This window comes from Globicephala melas, chromosome 7, assembly GCF_963455315.2.
Source record: "Globicephala melas chromosome 7, mGloMel1.2, whole genome shotgun sequence".
Classification (NCBI taxonomy): domain Eukaryota; kingdom Metazoa; phylum Chordata; class Mammalia; order Artiodactyla; family Delphinidae; genus Globicephala; species Globicephala melas.
The window spans coordinates 2,918,070-2,940,304 of NC_083320.1; the positions used below are offsets into that span (position 1 = coordinate 2,918,070).

General features: G+C 51.0%; 1 protein-coding gene and 1 pseudogene across 2 annotated transcripts in view; both read right to left on the reverse strand.

Annotated features, from left to right (window-relative positions):
- Positions 1–18,458, reverse strand: part of UBE2F (ubiquitin conjugating enzyme E2 F (putative)) — a 51,660-nt gene extending 33,202 nt beyond the window's left edge. The window contains exons 1-3 of one of the 2 annotated variants that reach the window (XM_030862004.2): positions 18,313–18,458; positions 12,582–12,715; positions 2,894–2,923 (exon numbers count right to left, since the gene is read on the reverse strand). In XM_030862004.2, coding sequence (XP_030717864.1) covers positions 2,894–2,923; positions 12,582–12,699 — 148 coding nt within the window. In that variant the 5' untranslated portion in view covers positions 12,700–12,715; positions 18,313–18,458. Of the gene's footprint in view, positions 1–2,893; positions 2,924–12,581; positions 12,716–17,558; positions 17,957–18,312 lie in introns of those variants that run through there. The other variant, XM_060301640.2, reaches the window with a different exon arrangement.
- Positions 14,105–17,193, reverse strand: LOC132597628 (small ribosomal subunit protein eS19-like; annotated as a pseudogene).
- Positions 18,459–22,235: the final 3,777 nt, after the last annotated feature.

The following is a 22,235-nucleotide window of genomic DNA, read 5'->3' on the forward strand; positions in this document are numbered from 1 at the left end:
AGCCTTAGAGACCATCTAATCTAACATCATCAATTGTGAGAGATGACATGAAGGTCCAGAGAAGTTCAGTGACCAGCCCAAGACCACACAGGTTATCAAGAGAAGGAAGTTTAGTTCCCAAATTAAAAACTAGTTCATGGGCTTCCCTGGTGGCGCAGTAGCTGAGAGTCTGCCTGCCGATGCAGGGGACACGGGTTTGTGCCCCGGTCCGGGAAGATCCCACATGCCACGGAGCGGCTGGGACCGTGAGCCATGGCCGCTGAGCCTGTGCTCCGCAGCGGGAGAGGCCACAACAGTGAGAGGCCCGCGTACTGCAAAAAAATAAAATAAAATAAAAAAACTAGTTCATGCCTCATTTCATTACTTCATGAACATGCCAGAGATGACACATAAAAACAATGCAAAACTGTTAGTGGGGTTTCTTTTTTTGACTGATCCCTCAGAAAATAGTTGCAGAGTGAAAGGTAACTCCATCTAGAAGAATAGGAAAGGGTCTCAGAGATCACATTGTCATTTTCCTTGTTTTCAAAATAAAGAAACCAGGGGCCAAAGAGTTCAAGGCTTTCACCCAAACCACACATTTGAACTGTGTGGAATAATTTAAATGGCATTCGTTTTTCCTAATCTTAACTTGGAAAGAGAAACACCATTTTTCTAGTGAAATATATGTAACAAAAACATATGACAAGGGCTTAGGAAATGTTTCATTGATTAGTTAAAGTTGGCAGCATCCATTTGTTTTTAATGTCTAGTATTCTCCTTTGTTTTAATAAAAGTACAGATGTAGAAATCAATCCTTCTAATATAGACTGGCCCACCAAGAATAAAGAAATTATCGAGATGGATTAAAAATAACAATAAAACTTCTAAAAAGAACCAAACATTTTAAAGCTAAGAAGAAGTCTTAGGTTCTAACATGACAACAAACGGTTAAAAGTCAGCCTGTTTAGTTCAGTGCAGCAGCTTTACTAAACTCCAGAACTAAGCTTTTCCTCTCTGCAAGCACAGGCTAAGGCTCTCACGGTATCTCCGTCCATCTGAAAGAGATGTCTTCTACTTTTTGCAAACAGAGAAACCTCTACAAACTTACATGAACAGAGCTCCTGAACTAGTTCTGAATCATTACTAAGCAGCACTGCTATATGGCAAGTTATTTTGTTTGCCTTAATATTTTAGAAAGATTATTAATCAGATAGTAAAGATCTATTCTTTGGTGGTTTCTTGTTTCCTCTTTAGTGAGTTGCATACTTTTGGAAAGCCTGGCTTACTTGTATAAACTGATTTATATGTCCCCCCACTTTGAGAGAATAGGCAGGGAGAAGAAGAGAAAGGAAGCATATAGCATGTAGTTTTTAAAATCTGACATCTTAGCTATAAAGGCAAGGAAGATGGGGCATGCCTTTTCCAAACCTAAGGTTTTTAGTTAAAGTCCTGGTTTGAAAGCCAATTATAGTTTTATTGTTTTTAAACCAAACATTTAGATAAAGCTAAACTATATTAGTTACAAACCAACAATCTCTGTAAGATTAACATACAAGGACAAAATAAACTGGGTGTAAGTTGGAAGTTTTTTACGGTCTTTGATTAAATGTCTGCATGTGTATATATGTGCAAGATGGAGGGCCAGTGGGAAGATATGATGGGCGTGGAAAATAGAAGGATTACTTCATTTTCCTTTTTAATTGGACCTTATTAGATTATTATATAATCTGAAAAGAATAGAGAAAAAAAGAGAGAACAGTATAATGAACCCATCACCCAGCTTCGGTATTTTACTAATGTTGCTTCGTCTGTCCTACCCACACATACAGTCATTTGTTTTCCTGGAACATTTTAAAGCAAATCAGTTGTAAATACTTCAGTAGGTGGAAAGATAACCTTTTAATAGAAATCCAAGGTATTTCCTTCTAGTTCTGACTAGAAGAAAACTTTGAAGTCAAGCAACTTTGAAGTCAAAAATCCAGACATTTTTGACTTACACTAAAATATATTTTATAGCACAACCCACTATACTCATATATAAATACTATATATTAAAAATAATTTTTCAAGGAACAATATGTACTTACCCTTACACACTGATTACACAACCACTTAAGGGTTGCACCCCACAATTATCTTTCCAACTTTAGGTGGAGGTTGGGATGGGCCCTCTCTCACCCTGTATCAGATGGCCTCCGTATCAAACTCTCTCGAGCATTCGCCCAGACTAGGAGACCCACGTATAAAATAGTTCACTCGTATTGATAAATATATTCAGCCTTAACCAAGTATAATGATAAAAAGTTCTAATTTCAAAAAATACTAAAATGGTCGAAGCTTTCAGACTTTGATGGTCTTACAAAATATAATGGCTTGGGAAGGCATCAATGATAGGGGAAAAGAGAAACACTGACACGTATCACAGGAGTTAACTGGCTGGTAAGCAAGCCCGCTGACGAATGAGGCCCGCGGTCAGTCCCTGTGTGCTGGGGCACAAGGACCTAGCAAGGTGAGGCGACCTGGAGACATCAAGGCAGCACAGCTGTCCTACCTTGGGCACAATGATAAATTACAAATAAGCACTTTTCGGGCCAAAAACGTGGTACTGTCACTAACAAAAATAGGACTGTCCACCACTGATTTATATGCCTTTTCACTAAAAGAGGACGTGGGACAGAATGCTGTGTAAGAGGAACAAACCCTAACCAAACGCACCTCTGCAACAAACAGTAAGGAGAGGAAGTACTGCCGTGCTACATTCTCCTCCTTATCAGAGTCTCGAAAATCCTCCGGTCTATTCCTAACATACATAGAAAACGGGCTTTTTGCTACGCAAAGTTATCAAAACATAAAACAAGCTTCTCCATGCAATTATTTCACAGCATTTAATGTGTGGGGATGCTATACTTACAAGGTAAATTAGCTTCAAGTTCTGCAACCTCTGTAGAAACAAAGAGATAATTGTTAATATTAGTCAATTGCTCCACATAAAATCACCAGCTCTAAACTGGCAATTCCCTCCAGAACAATGAAGAAAACAAACAAACAAACAAACAAAACTGAATTAACAGAAATCTACACTTGGTCTAAAGGTTAGACTTTTAGCCAGGAAGTTGCTTTCAAAGATACAAAGTGACTTGCAGGATGCCAGCAAGTGCAGTCGAGGGCCCTTGAAATTTTACTTCCGCGAGAATGAGAACTACTCAAAATTAACATAGAAATTATGTATAGGTAAACAGTCACTAAAGCATTTTTGAAAATCTTGTTCCCCCAAGTAGTGGAACTACTGCCCTCAAAATCTGATTTATATTTATATCTCCGCCTCTTCCAGTTTTTCCGGATTTGTCTTCCCATGAGGGCTTGCCCAGTTTGCGCTAGAACTTTTCCAGGGAGAGAAAACTCTCTACCTCCTGCTGGGCTCATGTGCTGCCCCTGCCATCTGTGGGCAAGCTGATACCCAAGGAAGCCTCCTCCTTGGAGCTACATTCCTTAGCCCTAGTGCTCTCCTCTGGGACCTCTTCTATCCGTCACTCATTCAGCATTCAAGCCCAGCACCCCTCTGCCAGGACAAAGCTGCAGAGCTCCCACCAAACCTGCTATTACCGAGCTGAGGTCTGGGGGAGCACCCAGAAGAAACCGGGCAGGCAAGTCGTCTGCGCCTCTGACATAACATAACGTGCTCTGGCGACTCTCCAGCTGCGGAGACTAAAGGAAGGAGGAGGTTTTCAATCTGGGCGTTAAAGAACCAGTAGAATTCAGTCCCACAGAGGTGGGGAAAAGGTATTTCAAGGAGATAAGTTAGCAATGTGCAAAAGCACAGAACTCAGACAAGCACAGAAACCAGACGGTATGCAGTGCAGCCAGAGCAATGGGAAACAAGGTGGAAAACCAGGGCCAGGATGGTGGAGGGCGCAGAATTCTCCACTTTATTCTGCAGCAACAGGAGCCAGGGGAGGTTTCTGAACAAAAGTTCCTAAGCTTTGCCTCAAGAGGACACCTAAGCGGAGGCCAGGTGACCTGGGAGGTGGGTGCTCTGAGAGGCGGCAAGGACTCAGCAGAGGTGGGGAGAGCCAGCGTGCCTAACAGCAAAGAGGACAGAAGGCTCTGCCAACTGTCGTGTGTGTGTGTGTGTGTGTGTGTGTGTGTGTGTGTGTGTGTGTGTGTGTGTGTGTGTGTGTGTGTGTGTGTGTGTGTGTGTGTGTGTGTCAATCAGAGACGGCACCGAGGCTTGAGGGCTGAGGAAGCTGAGGGGGGCGGGTGGGAGAGTTGAAGTCTGGGTGCACGACCAGGGCCAGGGCTGGGGAGCCCCTGCAGAGTGATGCCACCTGACGTCATGAGACCAACGAAGGGGAGAGACTGGTGAGAAGAAAGAACTTTGGCAGAAAGCAGAGGACAGGAGCAGGGAAAGTCACCGATGAGAGACAGGAGGAACAGTAGGAATGATTCAGTAGAGAGGACAGACTGGTCCGAGGGGAATGAGGCCTGAGGCAAGCCTGGGATGTGGATCTCTGACCGGTGTGAGATGATACCTCATTGTAGTTTTGATTTGCATTTCTCTAATGATTAACGATGTTGAGCATTCTTTCATGTGTTTGTTGGCAGTAAGGTAGATAGCTGGTGGGAAGCAACCGCATAGCACAGGGAGATCAGCTCGGTGCTTTGTGACCGCCTGGAGGGGTGGGATAGGGAGGGTGGGAGGGAGGGAGACGCAAGAGGGAAGAGATATGGGAACATGTGTATATGTACAACTGATTCACTTTGTTATAAGGCAGAAACTAACACACCATTGTAAAGCAATTATATTCCAAAAAAGATGTAAAAAACAACAACAACAACAACAGGAAGGTAAGTGGAAAGATGAAACCAGTCTACAAAACACCAAGAAGCAAATGACTCCTTCAAGTGCAGAGCAGGGGGTGGAGAGGGGGAGAATGGGTGGGAAGGGAGAGGTCACAATGTTTGTAAAGCTGAGTGCGTTAGTGGGGAGACTGGCAGATGGCTATTTTGAGGCTAAAGGTTTAGGAAAGGCACAGGCTCTGACCTCAGCTAGCTGAGAATCTCGGTAGAGACGGGTGGCCCACTAAATGTATTAGGTCTGGGTTCCAGGCACTCGGGATGGGTATCCAGACAAGTGAGGTGAGGCAGAGGAGGGAGGAAGTAAGGACTGCAGTCCTGGCAGTCTTGTGCTATGGTATACTAGAATATATGCACTTAAAACAAAATGATGAAGATCCTATGGAAGGTTCACTAGCATCATACTTATAACGACCATGGTGATCTTTAGTTTCGCCTTTCACTCTAGCAGGGCACGGGGTAAAGAAACACTCTGAGGCCACCCACCCCGGCCCTCCGACCAGGATGGGGTCTGAGCCAGGCTCTGCTCCAACAGCCCACACAGGGCACTCATTTTATCAAAAAAGCACACCTCTTATCAAATGAGTCATGCATATTAATCACTTTTAAATATATGCTATCCATATAATTAAATCTAGATGGTTTTAAGGTGAATACTATTTACATATTTATTACACTATTACTTAACTTTTTGTTGATAAGAATTCACAAGAAACTCTTCTTGAGGACCCTTCTTTTGAGAGATTGATGCTGGCCACTGGAACCTGGTTTTCTCTGGCTGGCCTATCCTGACTCCTGTCATGAGAACTCTGGTCATTCAGTTTTACAAAAACCCAGAGAAACAGAAAACATGCCCAGAGGATGTGAAATGGGGCAACATGACAGAAGTGAAAAATTTGAGAAGACAGTCTACTGCCAAGGAACAGGGAAAAGGTGAGGCCTGGACACAGGAGGGCAGGGATGCACTGACCAGGGTGTCGTGATGACTGAGCAACAGAACCGGATGCTGCATTACAGGGACCTAGTGTGGGGATGAGAGGCTCTGGGCCAGAGGACGCCTCACTGTAGGACAGGGGTTCTCCGCCCTGGCTGCACACAATCATCTGGGGAATTTTTTTGGTTTTTTTGTTTGTTTGTTTAATAAACAGCCTTGGTGAGGTACAATTTACATACTATAAAATAGACCAACTTTAAGTGTATAATTCAATGATTTTTAGTAAAATTTGGAGCTGTTAACCCATCCCCACAACCTAGCACCTGCTGAGCAAACCCTGCCACCCCACCCTATCCAGACCAATTACACCAAAAGTCCTAGCTGGGGCCTAGGCCTCTGACTGTTTTATTCCTCCAGGTATAGGAACTGCTGTAAGCTACTTTGCCAAGCTAAACTATTTACACACAGCTAATTTACACAGACGGATTCAATAATTTCACATTGTGGTCCAGAATTCAACTCCAAAGACGAGAGCCCTCAGACCTAGTCCAGTGATGACCCCCACCACAGTCAGGGCCTCTGCAGACTTCTGGTCCAAGAACCAGAGTGGGCAAGGAATATGACCTTGGAGGCAGAAGGATTTCATTAAAGATGCCTGGCATTTTAGTCCAGCCCAGTATGGAAGATAAACGAACTACAACGCAGTGTTCCTCTCAGGGAGTTGTCACAGATGACAAGTAGTTTGATGATGGCAAATAATAATTCACTGACATCGATAGTAAAAACCTCAGAATCCACCTACAAGCAGACTATGGCCAAAGAAACCAGGGATTTGCTTTGCATGCTCAAGAGGCCTCTTGGCAAAGCAGCAGTCCTCCCCTGGATAACCTCACTGCCCAAAGGACACCACCCCACCTGGAAGGTAACAAGAAGTTCAGATATTCTTAAACTGCTGAAGTCGCGCCTGTTGCAAAGATGCTAACACCTCTCCGGCTCACAGGCCCACCTCTGGGGAGGCACCTGGCACCTGGCACAAGTAAGTGGCTGCACAACTTCCTCCTGAGAAAGTAGACGCTTTTCCTGTCTAACTACACATCAAACCACAGAGCCCACTTGAAGCACGACTGACTGCCCTGAAATGTCAAGACTACAAAATCCGCCCCATCACCACAATGGCCCCCACACAGCACGCACTCAGCCCCTTCTGCGGTAGGCTGCCCACAACACAGTGCTCTAGCTGTTTCCGCACCACCTGCCACTTGAACTTGTGCCTTTTTGGTGGTGGGGCCTGTAGATCCTGACCCAGCCCTGGGACCCCAGTGCCTGGGCCTGAGCTTGGCACACTTGGAGTGCTCAGGAAATGCTCAACAAACAAGCACACTTGCCAGCAGGGTGGCAGTACTCTCAGTGTGAAAATCCTGAGACACGAGGAGCCTTTCTCCTCAGACAGCTGGGGACTGAGGCATTCCAAAGGTGCTGAGGACTGAACCGTGTCCCCCGCCCAAGTTCTTATGCTGAAGCCCTAAACCCCTACCCACCATGTAATGGTATGAGGTGGGGCCTTTGGGAGGTAATTAGGGTCAAATGAGGTCAGGAGGGTGGGGCCCTCATGATGAGATTCATGCCCTTATGGGAAAAGACACCAGGTGCTTACAAGCCAGGAAGAGGGCCCTCACCAGGAACTGAATCTGCCGATGCCTTGATCTTGGACTTTCCAACCTCCAGACCCATGAGAAATAAATGTGTATTGGTCAAGCCCCCCAGTCTATGCTCTTTTATTATGGTAGCCTGAGCTGACTAAGACAAAGGCCAATCATAGATGCAGATGGTTCTTAGCAAGAGCCAGCTCCGAGCCCCATCAGGTAACACGAGGCAGGGCAGCTGTGCCCTCTGACCCAGGAAGAGCTGGCAGCTATGTCCCATGAGACTTGATTACCTCTTTCCACCTGAACCACTACCTCTTCGATTTCTTGAACTACAACTTTATCTCTTAGCCTCCCGTCTGTCTTTATGCCTTGAGCACCTCTTCTGCATCACCAGCATCCATGCACAGTGCCCTTATGGGGGAGACACTTGCCCCAGCAGCACCATCCTATTCCCAGAGATGGCATGGCTACTGCCCAAGAGCCCCATCAAGCCCCACATCAGCCCTTCCACTCAGTCCAAGGGCCTTCTAGCAGCACACTGCAGAGTGCAGGCCCAGAGTACTCACGGCCCCCTCCCTCCACACTCTGGGGAAGCTAGGATGTAACCCCGAAAACCAGCACAGCCCCCGTAGCAGTCTCTGGGAATGGATCCCCAAGGCCTCATATCACCCACTTTCAACATGAGCAGACAAAGCTGACTTGAGCCCTCACGTGTCTTCTACAGATCCTCCCTGCCCACCCCCATTCCTGGGCTATCCGGCACACCTGAGGGCCACCAAATTCCCTGGGCAGTTTCAGTGGTGTTTAACCCTGCAGCCAAGCATTTAAAGGTTAGGCTTGGGCCAGCTGCCTTACTCCACGTTAGCAGGACTCCTCCTCTTTGGGCCACTGCCCTCGTCTTTAGAACACATATTGGAACACACAGCCACAGCTTCAAATGCTGCTAGATGCTCTGAATACCCTGCCAACATGACAAGCCAACCCTGAGCCCACCTCCAGAGTCCTGGGCAGGGCCTGGCATGGAGAGAGCAGCTCTGGAGAACAATAAATGGTTCTCTTTTGCCCACTCTTCCAGGAAGCGCCCTGAACCGGAGCCGTTCCTATACCACGTGACCAGACCGCTCATGTGGACACAGAAGCGCTCAGCCAAAGGAGGCCCCGTGTGGCACCTCGTGGAGACACCTGCACCTTGGATGCTGGGAAGCCCATGCAGGAGGGCAGCCAGGCCTCTCTGCTCTGCAGAGTAGGCTCAGAGTATGGAGAGCCGCCACAGCTGCTAAAACAAGAGAACACCAGGAGCCACATGGAGCACAGGGGCTGATGGGACAATGGCTATAGATTCATTCCCAACTCCAGCCCTGGCCCTGAACTCAGTCAGCTCAATTCCAAATCTCCACATTTAGCAAAAGCTTCCTGCCAGCCTGCCTGGAGCCCCTTGAGGTCTTCAGGGGCCACTAACAGGAGGCTGGCACACACCAGGCACTAAAATCTTTGTCACGTGAACAAGTCAAAGGACAGGGAGACACACAATCACGTTCCCATTATATGAAAAGTGCCAAGCTTCAGACAGAAAAAAAAGTAGGTCATTCTGCCCAGAGGCTTTTTTGGAAGGTGGGGAGCATCATCAGACTCAGAAATTGACGGACTCGGAGGAACCACAAGGGTCCACCGGAAACGCAGTGCCCTCTGCCCTGTGGCTGAAAGCACCGGTGATGGCTCCCAGAGAGGCCCAGACCTGAGCTGGGGCCAAAAGGAAATGTGCAGATCTGAAACGCTCTCTCCCCAGTGTCCCCAACTCCCAGGATTCAGGGCAGACAGCAGCCCTCAGTCCTCGCCCAGAAACACCTGATTGTTCTATACCCTCCAGGGACTGCTGCTGCAAGCATCTCTCCAGTTGCAGCCTGGAGGATATCCCTGAGAATGACCCCAGGGGTGCAAATGAAAAGCTGGTATGGCCAAGGTGTCAGTGTGGTAGAGCCTCACACTGGCCAGCGGCTCCGAGGCAGGCCACAGTATTCCAGGGACAGCTGACTCCACCTGTCACCTTCAGAACTGGGCCCACTAGCCCAAGAAAAAGAACAGAAGCTTCAGTTTTGCAGCTACCACTGGCCCTCACCACTAGGGACAAGTGTCCCTGTCAACCTCCGATCTCCCACGTTAACCTTACAGCCATCCGCACCAAGCCAGATCTCCACCGTGCATGGTCAAGCATGGCAGCGGACCAGCTAAAAACATATTTTTGCCTCTAAGTGTCTGTGGTCTTTCCTCTGGGCGATGGACGCATGGCCCAGATGCCCTCTCAGCGAGGGCTCTCAGCAGATGGCCTTCAGCTCTCAACCCTTGCAGGGACTGTGTGGGCTGCCCAGAGTCCCACCTCAGGCCAGACCCATCTGACGACTGGTCGAGCAGAGCAGGAAGGCCTGACCATCTCCCCTGACTGGGGACAGCTGTGAAGGGCCACGCCTGCTCTGGAGCAGAGGCTGTCATGGGGCCTCCGTCAGAGCTCTCCCTCTCCCTCTGCCTGCTCCTGCTTCCTCCACCACCCTCCACAGGCATCAGTCCCAAGGATACCCTTTAATAACTATACCGCACGCCAAATTCCCCACTCCCGGGAACCCAGCCCGTGGCACCGAGTCCCAAAGGCGCATGAATACACTGTTCTGCTACTCAGGGATCCTCAGGAGCAACATCCTCACGTGAGCCAAGGCCACAGCCACAGCCCCAGATGACAGTCCTGACTGCAGCCATCTCACTGAACCTGGACAACTGACTTTTCTCAAAGTCCCCAAGGGGAGTTTCAGCTAGGAGGGACTCTCACAGTAACCACCCCTCCAAGTGCCTCACCAGGCCCACGACAGCCATGGACTCCGCCGGGCTCCACCTGACCATCAGAAACCCCCAGAATGGAGGTGCTGCCGCATTCTGAAGGAGCGCTCTAGGTGCAGCCCAAACAGTCATCAGCCATGAGAGCGTTCTTTATTACAGCCTCCTCTCTCAGGTCAGGCCCACCCTTCCTCTCCACCTACCCTCCACCACGAGCCCAAACTACTCACCACTCAGTCAGCCGGCCCACACTGGGCTGGCCACCCCGAGGCAGATGGAGAGCAGGCCACATGAGGGGCGTGTTACACTGAAGCTTGGTACACAACCACCGCCAACTGCAAGTGCTCTGGGCCCGGAAACCTAATAACCCCCAGTGTCTCTGGGAGAATGGAAACAGGTGGCCTCTCGAGGAGGTTTTGCACCTCTCCTCGATAAGCCTCACAAAATCAAAGGACCTCAGCTGGGTCCTGTAAACCCAGCCAAAGACATCTCCTGTCCTAGGAGCTGGGGCAGAGTCCAGCTCCATGGGCCTCAGGGGGCTCCCCTGGGCTGCGTCAGGGCCTCGAGTCATTTGAGAGCTCTCAGGGAATCCCTGAGCGGGAGGGCGTGTGGTGGAGCCTCTGTGCCTCCCTGAGTTCTCTCTTCTGGGGACTCACACTTCTGTTCTGCTCCTTCGGGTTCTGCTTGCTGGGTCTGTTCCCCAAGTGCCTGCCCTACCCCAAAATGTGGGTCTGGCTGTCTTGCTGCAATAAAGCTGTGACCTGGGCAAGCTTTTGAACCTCTGAGTCTCAGTTCTTGAGCTGTAAAATGAACCACCCACCTGGCAAGGCTTAGCAAAAGTCAAACAAGAGCTGCCCCTATAAAGCACCCAACAGAGGGCCTGGCCGCAGGCGCTCAGCAGACAAGTGCTGCTGTCCGCCGTGACAGGAGGCGGGAAAGAAGATGGCGCCGTCCATTTGCCAGCTTCCCCCCCGCTCCTCCTCAGCTGCAACCCCCTTCCTCACCGCAACTCCCTGGCATTAGAACACCCTCCCCTCGAAGGACTCTGACCCACGCGTCAAACCCCTTCCCTGGCTTGCTTGGCTCCTGGCTTCCTCTGCAGATGGAACCCTTGAGCCAGCACCCAGGAAAGAGACTCAAGTCCTATCAGGCCACCCAAGTGAGGGGCTGCAGCCCAGGCCACAGCCCCAAACCCCGCAGGGTAAACCTTCCTGTGTTGTAACAAACTAAATACCGTCTAACGCTCTCCCTGACACAGAAGGTATTTTGCCAAAATGTCAAAAACGATTCTGACTCCATCTTTAACCTATCACCCATCAGGCTGGGAAAGCCAGAGCTCAGTCACGATCCAGGGGCAGAGGGAGAACAGGGGAGAGTACACCAGTGACGCGTCCCGGAACCCGGCATCTCCTGTGCCCACCCCTTCCCAAACGCAGCTGTGCTTTGCTTCTGAGAAGGCCCAACACGGGGCATTCATAAACGCCAGGTCTCCCACCAGCAGATCTGTTCCCGGACATGCAGATGGCAGCCACCCCCACCGTGTCCACCTAACACAACATGAAAACAGACAGTTCTAACAAATCATTTAACCCTCTGTGCTTCCTAGCTCCTCACACTTAAAAAACGTAAACACGTGTCATAAGGTAGAGTGCTCCTTCAAGGCAGGAACTGTTTGACCTTTCGTGCCCTCATGACCCTCGGGAACTGCCTTTGCACTCAACAGTTGTAAATCTGCTCCACGGGCACATGCAGAAGTTCCACACAAACACTCGCATAGTCACACACATACATCACGTAACCCTTCTCCAAAGACTACGCTAGGACACTCTATTATTAATTCTGGGACAAGAACCAATTTTGCACAAGGCTGTCCTCAGGCTGTGAATAAATAAAAGAGAGAAGGATCCTAAGAGATTACCGATCCCCAGTCCCTCCCTCTACAGGTCAGACACTCTGCTGCTGAGGAGTCCAGAAAGGAAGAACCTCCCCGACTCCCCACCCCCACACACACACCAGCCGGATAATGACAGCACTGAGACCAGAGTCGTCAGTCTGCTGAAGGAGTACCTTACTCCTTCTGCTAGCATTCTGGCAGCCCCTGCAGAGAATATCCCAAGGGCATAAGACACACCAGTTTTAATACCGTTTTCTTGCCATCAGCATTCCCATAGTGTGTGCAGAGTACAAAGTGCTTCTGTTGTATGTGACAGCAATTATATTTCAAAATATTTTCAAACAGGTACTTCTATTCAACAACAGGCTGCTTCGTATCCCAGAAGAGCCTCCAGGCAGACTTCATTTTGTTATGGGATAGAAAAACAGCTCACACGGATGGTCATTACCTTTGACAAGCAGCCTGTCTCTCACAGAAACCCGCCGAGTGGAGTCGGAGGCTGTGGCTGACGCCCGGGACCCTTTGAGACCGTCATCCCGCTTCAGTTTGCTTGCCAGTGTCAGCATCACTGCTACCTTTATCCTGAAAGGCCAAAAGCAGGTTAAGACAGTGACTGGACAGTGAAGACAATGATGTAAGGTGGTTTTTAATATTTTTCCCATAATTCAGTTACAGAAAAATTTAGCATGTAAGATACAATAACACTGCATTCCTTCATAATGAATTTGGATAATCTCTATGCCTCTCTAAATCTGATGTTTTAAAGTATGAATGAAAATTCAACAAGGGTGAGCCAAGCATTTAACACTCACTGGGCGCCAGGCCCCGGGATGTAGCAGTGGCAATGCTCCTGGGCGCTCATGGTCTAGGGCAACCTCCGCTGACGGGCCTCACGTAGGCCCACCGCTGTCCACTGGTAAGTCTGCCCATCCCTGCTGTGTGGACCATGCACCTGAGGGTGTGGCCCCAGGGCCTGGCCCAGCACAGACTGAAGGGAGTGTCCACCTCTGGTGAGGAGGGAGCACCGCAATGCTTTCTTTCCTCCTTCCTTTAATAAAGGTGTGGCTAGAACCTTAATAAGCATCTTCACATTTATTTACGTTGTACTGTATTTATATTGTTAGGCAATAGCAACATAATTAAGTTATAATTAACGTTCCAAACTAGATTATTTTCACTTGGCTACTTCCAACCCACCTATGTTTCAGGTTCCCTCACTGACAGCTCACTGGGAAGGATAATAAAGACCAAAAATAGGTGATGCACCTGACTGCTTCAGAGAAAGGACTAAAGATGTCAACGATGTTTACAGATAGAACTGTCCTCTAGAATCTGCCTTCTGTTTCTAACATAAACCGCCATTCATCTGACAGGCCTCCTAACTCTTCTTGCTTGCTTTACCAGTTGGAGAGGAATTCTGGAACTTTTTTTTTTTTAATTTTTAAATTTTATTTTTTATTTTTGGCTGTGTTGGGTCTTCGTTCCTGCGCATGGGCTTTCTCTAGCTGCAGCGAGCGGGGGCTACTCTTCATTGTGGTGCGTAGGCTTCTCACTGTGGTGGCTTCTCTTGTTGCAGAGCACGGGCTCTAGGCGCAGGAGTTCAGTAGTTGTGGATCACAGGCTCTAGAGTGCAGGGTCAGTAGTTGTGGCGCACGGGCTTAGCTGCTCCGTGCCATGTGGGATCTTCCCGGACCAGGGCTCGAACCCGTGTCCCCTGCATTGGCAGGCAGATTCTTAACCACTGCGCCACCAGGGAAGCCCTGGAACTTCTTTTGATTGAGGACAAAAATTGGTCACCAGCTCAATATTTTCATAATTTCCTTTGTTGCTTTAATGTAATTTCCTTTCAGTACCACTCTGATCATTTTCAAAAGAAAATGATCTAAAAACTTCCAGATGAAAAACATGACCTAAGCACAGAGCTTTTAGTTTGAAGCCAAGATCTTGTTTGTTTGTTTTTACGAATGAGCATCATTTGTTCTGATGCTGCTTCCTGGCGGCTGTCACCTGTCCAGCGATTCTGTCCAGATCTCTCTGTCCCTGAGGTGTTAGTTTGTGGCCCCCATCTTGGTCCTTTTCCACCATTTTCAGCCCCTCCAGGGCTTGGAGGACCCGACGGGCCACGCTCTTGGAGCCTCTGCTTAAGTGGCTGGGCATGACGCCATGTCTCTGACGCCCCCCCATAGATCTTGGTCATGGCACCAACCCCAGCGCCGCCCGGAGGTACAGGTGCCGTGCTGTGGAAGCAGCTCGTGTGTAGAACCAGTTCTCATCGTAGGGAGTGAGCCCTTTATGCTTGGCCAGCTTGACAGTGTCCACCCATTCAGGGACTTTCAGCTTCCGGACTTTCTGAGGAAGGCTGCCAGAGCTCTGACGAACTCCCGCTGGTTCACGTCTTTTACAGGAAACTCCAGGCATCGTGCAGCCTCTGCACTGCCAGCCAGGGGCTGAAGCCAAGATCCTGAAAGCCAAACTATAAGAATAACTCTCCCCCCATCAGTATTTTTAACCATTTTAACCCAGGTCCCTCACATAGCTTTTCACACCATCTTCTGTGTATTCCCCCACCCCACAAAGACTGTAAGATTTAATTTTCTATTGTTTGTACCATGAAAACAACATATTGAATATGACCTTCTGAACTGTACAGGACCTATGCACAAACACACACACATCTAATCCCTTTAAGAGTCACTGGTCTAGGGACTTCCCTGGAGGCACAGTGGTTAAGAATCCGCCTGCCAATGCAGGGGACACGGGCTCAAGCCCTGGTCCGGGAAGATCCCACATGCCGCAGAGCAACTAAGCCCACGCGCTACAAATACCAAACCTGCACTCTAGAGCCCATGAGCCACAACTACTGAGCCCATGTGCCACAACTACTGAGCCCGCGTGCCACAACTACTGAAGCCCGCGTGCCTAGAGCCCGTGCTCTGCAATGAGAAGCCACGGCAATGAAAAGCCCACGCACCACAGCGAAGAGGAGCCCCCCCTTGCCGCAACTAGAGAAATCCCACGCGCGGCAATGAAGACCCAATGCAGCCTAAATAAATAAATAAACAAACAAATAAATAAACAATTTTTAAGAGGAGTCACTGGTCTAAATGCTTCAAGAGATAGTTCTATTACACACAAGCACTCACAAGCTCCTAGAATTTCAAACCTGCGAAGGACTTCTCCCTGACTCCCACTCTGTTTTATGGATGTGGACTCTGGGACAACCAGGGCCCAGGAACTGGGTTGTCTGAGGCCACTCAGCTGCTAGAAGAGGTCACCACGAAACACTAGTTTCCCTCGTGTAGATGATGGGATGTTTTTATCTCGAATGTGGTGATGGTTTCAGGGGTATATCCGTACGTCAAGACTGATCAAATTGCATAGTTTAAGTATGTACAGTTTAGTGTACTTCAGTTATACCTCAATAAAATTGAAAAAAAATGTGAAACCAAACCATTGCTAGTTTCTTTACTCCCACTCTACCTCAGCTGGACCCACGGAGAGGACCATCACCGAGGGACACACACCTTCCCAGCTTCACCCAGGGCAGGGACTACCGGTTCCGTTTACCAAGCCCCCTCACAAGGGAGGGCGGGGCGGGGGGAGCGGGGCAAGGAGTCGGGAACTCCTGTGGAGGCTCCAGCCCACAAGCTACCAGACACAGCAGCACCAGCTAGAGCCAGCACCCCCCTGCTCAGCGGCCCCCGAACGATCCTGCCAGGAATCCCTCAAGCAGATCTGGATCCCAAAGCAGGGTCTGCCTCCCCAGCAAGCCCATTGCCAGGCACCCACACCTGAACACATCACTCTCACCACATCGACAGGGTCGCCTGATGGTGGGCCAAGATATGCGTCTATCACGAAGTCCCCTTGGTTTCTATCCTCTAGCTGACCTTGGTAATAAAAACACGTCAAGCAATAAAAGCACAGCGTGTGTAAAGAGAGTTCTGTAGGCAGCACCCTAGGAAAGCCATAATAAAGAGCCCAACAGAAAGGGGAGTCCTAGGGCACATGATTGGTCCGCACCCAGCTCCCTGCAGACCCGCACTGAAGGAGCTGCTCAGAGGGTCCTGGCAAGACCCACTCATACAAAGGAAGGCTCACACCAAGACACTCTTCTGTGTGGCTGCAGTCTGAGGACTCTGCTTAATTCTCTTATACTCCTACCCCACACCGAATTCTTCTCTGTGGGCAGAGTATGCCCCATACGCAATTCCATTTAGAGTCAGATTCCTGGTTTTCAATCGTCAACACGTTTGTGGCCCTTAATAAAATACACAGGACACTGACTATGCACGATTTCAAAGGAAACACTGGCGTCTGTTTCCTGTAGAAGACAAAACTTAGTTTCCTAACATTCTGTGAAATCTAAGTATATAATGACCATCTATTTCTCCATCATCTGTATCATTTTCACACACCACCTTAGGGATAAAGCAAAGGCCTAATCGGGGGTTGCTACATAGCTGCTAATTTAACTCTGTACAAAGAGATCTGAACGAAAATAATCATTCAAGCTGTCAGGTTAGCTGAACACCTGCAGTTTGCTGCAGAATTCTCTCGTCTTTCTTCAGTATGCTTCGCCCCTTGAAGACCTGATTTAAAACTAAACTTCCCCTTTACTGCAAATTACACTTTGACTAGGGCAGCATTTTCGGTAACAGCACCCTCAGTCTCTAAATTCCACAAGTTGTAATTGGCCCATTTAAGTTCTTCCTCTGGGTGGGACTTGCTTGCAGACTGTTCAGAGAAGATTCTGATGTACCGTATTTACTAGGCTCATCATCGAGCAGTACTGACTCAGTGTTCCTGCTTATAGTGGCAAAATCAGGCCCTGTCACCCGTGCAGGGGCCAGTCAGCTCACGGGGTGAGGACCTCCTCATTTACGATTCTTCCTGCCCTAGACAAGTCCCAATCTAAGTGTAAAAGGTGGAACTGCAGGTCACTAGGGGACAACCAACTTCTCCAGCCAAAGAGGCCCAGATCAGGACACAAAAAAGCCCACACCCCACCCTTCTCCTTTAGAACGCCAGGGCCCAAGGAACCTCCCACCTGGCTCCATGGCTGGCTGACTGATGACTTTTGGAGCCCAACCCTTTTACCTGAGCAGTAAACCTGCCTCCTCCTGCACTGCCCTGCCTACTCCCTGAGCAGCAGGTATGTCCAGCCCTGCACCACCTAGCCTGGTGATGATTTCTGTCTCTGAACACCTCCCCCACCCGTGCCCTTCCCCTACCTTCATCCCCTTACTCAGCCATGAATCCTCTGCACAAGGTAGGTGGGCCTCCTCCCTGTTCCTCAACAACACCCCGCTCGTTTCTGGAAGCTTCTGCTCACCCTGACATCCGGGTCTGGAATGCCCTCTCTCCCTTCACCACCTAAACCTGCTGCTTCTTTAGGATAACAGATGACCACCCAGATTCCTACCTCTCCTCCAAGAAGCCTTCTCCGGCCACTCCAGTCCATCCTGACCCCACTCCGGCGCTGGAGGGAAGGCAGAAGGGCGGACCCGATCCCCTCGTGGGACGGATGAGGGAACTGAGACCCAGGGAGGGTGGGGCCACACCCAAGATTACACACCAAACTTGGCCGTACGGATCGGTCCAAGATGTCCTCCCAGCTCCTCTGGCCCGGGAAGACCCTCCAAACCAGCCGTGGTCTCCCCCGGTTGTGGGGAAGCCGCAGGCAAGTTGGCGAGGCGGCAGCCGGGCTCCCCCTCACCCTCAGCGTCCCCCTGGCTTAGCCCGATTCACAGATGATCAGGAGTCCGGCTGCCTAAGTCCGAGCCCCGTTGCCTCCGGCCACGTCGGGCCGGTGACCTTGGGCCCACTCGGCGCTGCGTTTCCTCCCGGACAATGCGGCTAGCAGCTCCCCCGCGACGGCGGGCGCGAGCGAGGCCGTGTGTGCGCCCGGCACAGGTCCGGGCTCGGGGTGCACTGCCCCTGGAGCCCGGCCGCGGCCAGCGCCCCGGACCCAGCCCCGCGCCCCCCGGCCCACGCCCCGCAGCGTCCGCCCGCCCTCCAGCCCCCGACGCCCGGCCGTGAGGACCCGCACGGCCTGTGGCGGCCCCGGCGCCGCCCGCCCTCCGGCCCGCCCGCCGGGTGCAGCGGCGCCGCGGGAGCCGAGCCACCCTCCAGCCCGTGGCAGCCCCTCGCCCACCGCACGGCCGCGCGCTCCTCACCTGGGCACCCCGAGACAGGCGAGGCGGGCCCGGCGCCCAACACCATGCCCGGCCGGCCGGCGGCGGCGAAACGCAGCCCCTCACAGCCGCACCGGCTCCGGGCGGCGAGACCGGAAGTGGCGGGGCGGGGACTCGGCCGCTCTCGCCCGCGGCGGCCGAGACTGCAGAGGGCGCTTTAAAAAAAAAATTCAAAGCCCCGAAGAACTTTATTTGGAGCCTGACAGGCGAACAGCAGAGTGCGCCGGCCGGGGCTGGGCTCGGCGGCCGGCCTCTCGGGCCTCTCTCATTGGCTGACGGCACGGCCTGGGGCGGGCACGGATCTAGCGGCCCGCGCTGATTGGTCAGCGGCGACCGGGGGCGAGGTCGCCCAGTCAGTTTCCGAGCCTGCGCGCCGAAGGGCCGGGTTCTCTGCGCGGTGTTCCTGCCTCCATTCGTTTGGCCGTGTGCTAAGTCTGGGCCTGCGGCTGAGAGGATCCCCGCGCAGCGTGGCCTGCAGGGGCTGCTAGGCCGGTACTGACTGCCTCGGTGGATGGGGCGCCCGCTGTGTGCCCATCACAGTGCTCAGGATGCAGAGGAGCGGCCGCCCCACAGCCCGCAGTGTCGGGAGTGAGCGGGGCCGGGCGGTGAGCCGTGCAGCCACCAACCCCCCCGGGTGCTCCGGGAGACTGCAGTGGAATGGGTGGGCGCTTTCCTGTTGTCTTACGGTTTTCATGCCTTGTTTTAGCTCTAACACTTTTGCAAAGTACTGACTTTAAAAAATCTGTTTCAAATTGTTCTAATTTCTAGCTCGTTGAATACAAATTATTCTCACGTCCATTCGCGTCCTGGTGTGGTTGGTAATAGGCGCTCTGGCAGGGTCAGGTAGGGCTCCTGGAGGAGTGAGCCATCTGAGAGAGGAGGTTCACCTTGTGGACAGGGACAAAAGAGCCAAGGAGTTAGAATTTTATTTCCAGAAGCCCCACTGATAGGTTTTAAACGGTGGAGTGACAATATCAAGTTTCCTTGACCCGAGTGAGGAAGACCAGTCACGGACAAAATTCACGGTATTCCTTCTGTCTGGGAACAGTTTCCTCCTTCTTCACCTGGCTAACTCCTAAATTTGCCTAAGCTTAGACAACACTTGCTCAGAGAGGGCCCAAGGTCTGGGAGAGGCAGGTGCCCCTCTGTGACTTTGCTGAAGCCCAGTGCTTCCGCATTCCTGGTGCTCAAGACGCTGTCAATGCCTGTTTCCCGAGCTCAGCTCCTCAGGTCCTCCTCTTCTGTGTTTCCCATAACACTCCTCCCCGATCCTGGCGACAGGTGGTCAAAACACATCTGCCGGATAAGTATTGCATGAGCTTGTAGCAGCAGTCCTGGCGAGAGAAGATAAGGCCTGAAGCAAGGCAGCAAATTAAGGTACAGTGCATTGGCTTGAGTATTTGTCTTGCTAAGGAACACTGTCTGTAGGACAGCCTGAGCGCACATGGGCCCGCGGTGGCCCAAATCTCACCACTGTGGATAAATGAAGCTTCATTTCATGAGGCTGCCTCGTGCCTTCACCTGAGCCTTATTTAGGGTTTACTAGGTTATTGACTCATGTAATCCTCACAACAACCTCATGAAACAGGTGTTTTATTATCCCCATTTTACAGATGAGGAAACCGAGGCACAGACGTTAAGGAGTCTGCCTGATAAGGCAGAGCTGGGATTTGCCCTCAACCAATGCGCCATGTCCAATAGGTGGCAGGAGAGGGGCAAAGCTGGCCCCCTTGCTTCCTGGAGAAGCAATTTGTGTTCATCTGCGGCTCCTTCAGAACCGAACTTTCACTAGCTTAAGCACAAAACATTTAGAAGACAAGGTATGCTCATAGGATATGAGGAGACAACTGGGAGCCCGGCCTCCAGCTCTCGGTGGCTCCGTCTGAGTCCTGGCCTCTGGGGGTGGCCTTGTCCTCCCAGATGCCTCAGTGGAGCTGAGGCCTGGCCTCATACATCTTTACAATCCAGGCCACAGAGGGGGCTGTCCCTTCCCTCCCAATTTCACATTTTCCGGGAGAGGATGGCTGGGCTCAGATCATGTGCCCACCCTGTGTGTGTTTGTGTGTGTGTGTGTGTGTGTGTGTGTGTGTATGTGCATGCGCACCCGAACATACAAGAGGAAGGGGTAGAGGACCAATTGTGAGCCTCTAATAGGGAAGAACCTTTGTATTTTATTACAAGTTAATCACAAAAGGGATGTTGCCTAGAAGCTTAAATTATACATAATGGTCCATCGCTGGGAACCCTGCCTCCCAGGTAATGAGCATTAAGCTACAATGCCTATGTTTAGCTCACAGGAAACATCCTGACCGGGCCCACCTGTGAATGGCTGCAGAAAGGAAGAAATTAGCACATCCCTTTGGGAGGCTGACCAGAACCAGGACCTTACCCCCTCCCCTTTGAGTATAAAAGAAGCCTGAATTCTAGCTTGGGTGAGATGATTCTTTGGGACACTGGTCCATCACCTTCTCAGTTTGCTGGCTTTCTGAATAAAGTCACTATTCCTTTCCCCAACAACTTGTCTCTTGATTTATTGGCCTGTCGTGCAGTGAGAGCATGAGCTTGGACACGGCAATAAGCCTCCCAGGATAGTACTGGTGCCAGGGGACGAGCCGGTGGACACAACTCATTAGGTGTCCTTCCCACCTCCTTCACCCCTACCCTGAGAAGCGCAGCCCAGGGCTTCTGGCTGGAACAGGGAAGGGGAGATGGCCCCTAGCTTTTCAGCCATTCCTATCTCTGGACACAGCTTCACAGGCTGTCCCAGAAGCTGTCCCAGCCTGGTCTGGGACTGACCTGGGTGACACGCTACCACCAAGCCAGGGTTCTGGGCACTCTTCAGCCTGGGGCAGCCTGCCAGCTGGTTAACATCGTCTGGTGCGAGGGCCTGGGTGCCTGCTGGGTTAGGGCAGGGCTTCCTAGGCAGGAAAAGCCTAGGGAAGCCCTAAGGGGCGAGCCTTCCTTAGTCATTCCCTCCACTCTTCCCTCCTGCACACGCTGTGGACAGAGCAGAGCTCTCCCACACCAGTGGCACCCGATCGGGGTAGACGTTCCTGGCTCCGTGTTTCAGTGGAAGACTGCTCTGCCCCACACCGTCCTATGGACTCGAAGCCTTTGCCAGGGCAAGACCTCAGCGATGTTCCAAACGCAGCCCCTTGCGTGGATTGGGAAACTGCACTGGCAACACTAGGTGTGGAGTAGACGTGGATGGAAGGGTCCAGCTCAACCCTCAGCTGGTACCTGCTCCAACCTGTTCTGTGTTGTTCCAGGTTATTCCACGGCGTGCATCCTACCCTCCAACCAGGCCCTATTCTCCTAAGGAGTAAGGCCCAGGGCACTGAAGAGCAGCCTGGAGACACACAGGCCCGTGTCCTTACAGGTTCTTCTGAAATATATGTCAGTAAGTCAAGAACTGTATCATGAGCATCTACCAAGTGCTGAGTGCTGGGAGGGGACAGAATGTATACAGCACAGACCCTGCCCTCCAAAACCACGAGCTCCTTGGAGAACTAGTACTGGTAAATCATGATAGAATGAGGGATACAACTGGGACTCAAGGTTTGCTCTGCACACAGCAGATCAGCGACTCCGCAGTCCCACTTGAGTTTAGAGACTGTTGGGGGAAGGAGGGAGGGAGGATAGCTATGCCTTAGAGTCCAGCTGGGGAGGCTGAAGACGAATGTACAAAACCCAAGGTCCTCCTGGTGCTTTCTGTTGCTAAAAGTAGAGATGGTACGTTACTGTTAGGAGAAGCTTTATTGGGCCTTTTATGGTGAAAGGCAGTGCCCTGGGTCTAATTTGGAGAGGAGAGGATGAAGCAAAGACGACACCAGACAAACAGTGGCTGGCAGTGGTTGTGGGATACCGGGAGAGGCTGTCAACCAAGACGCATCAGCATCCTTGTT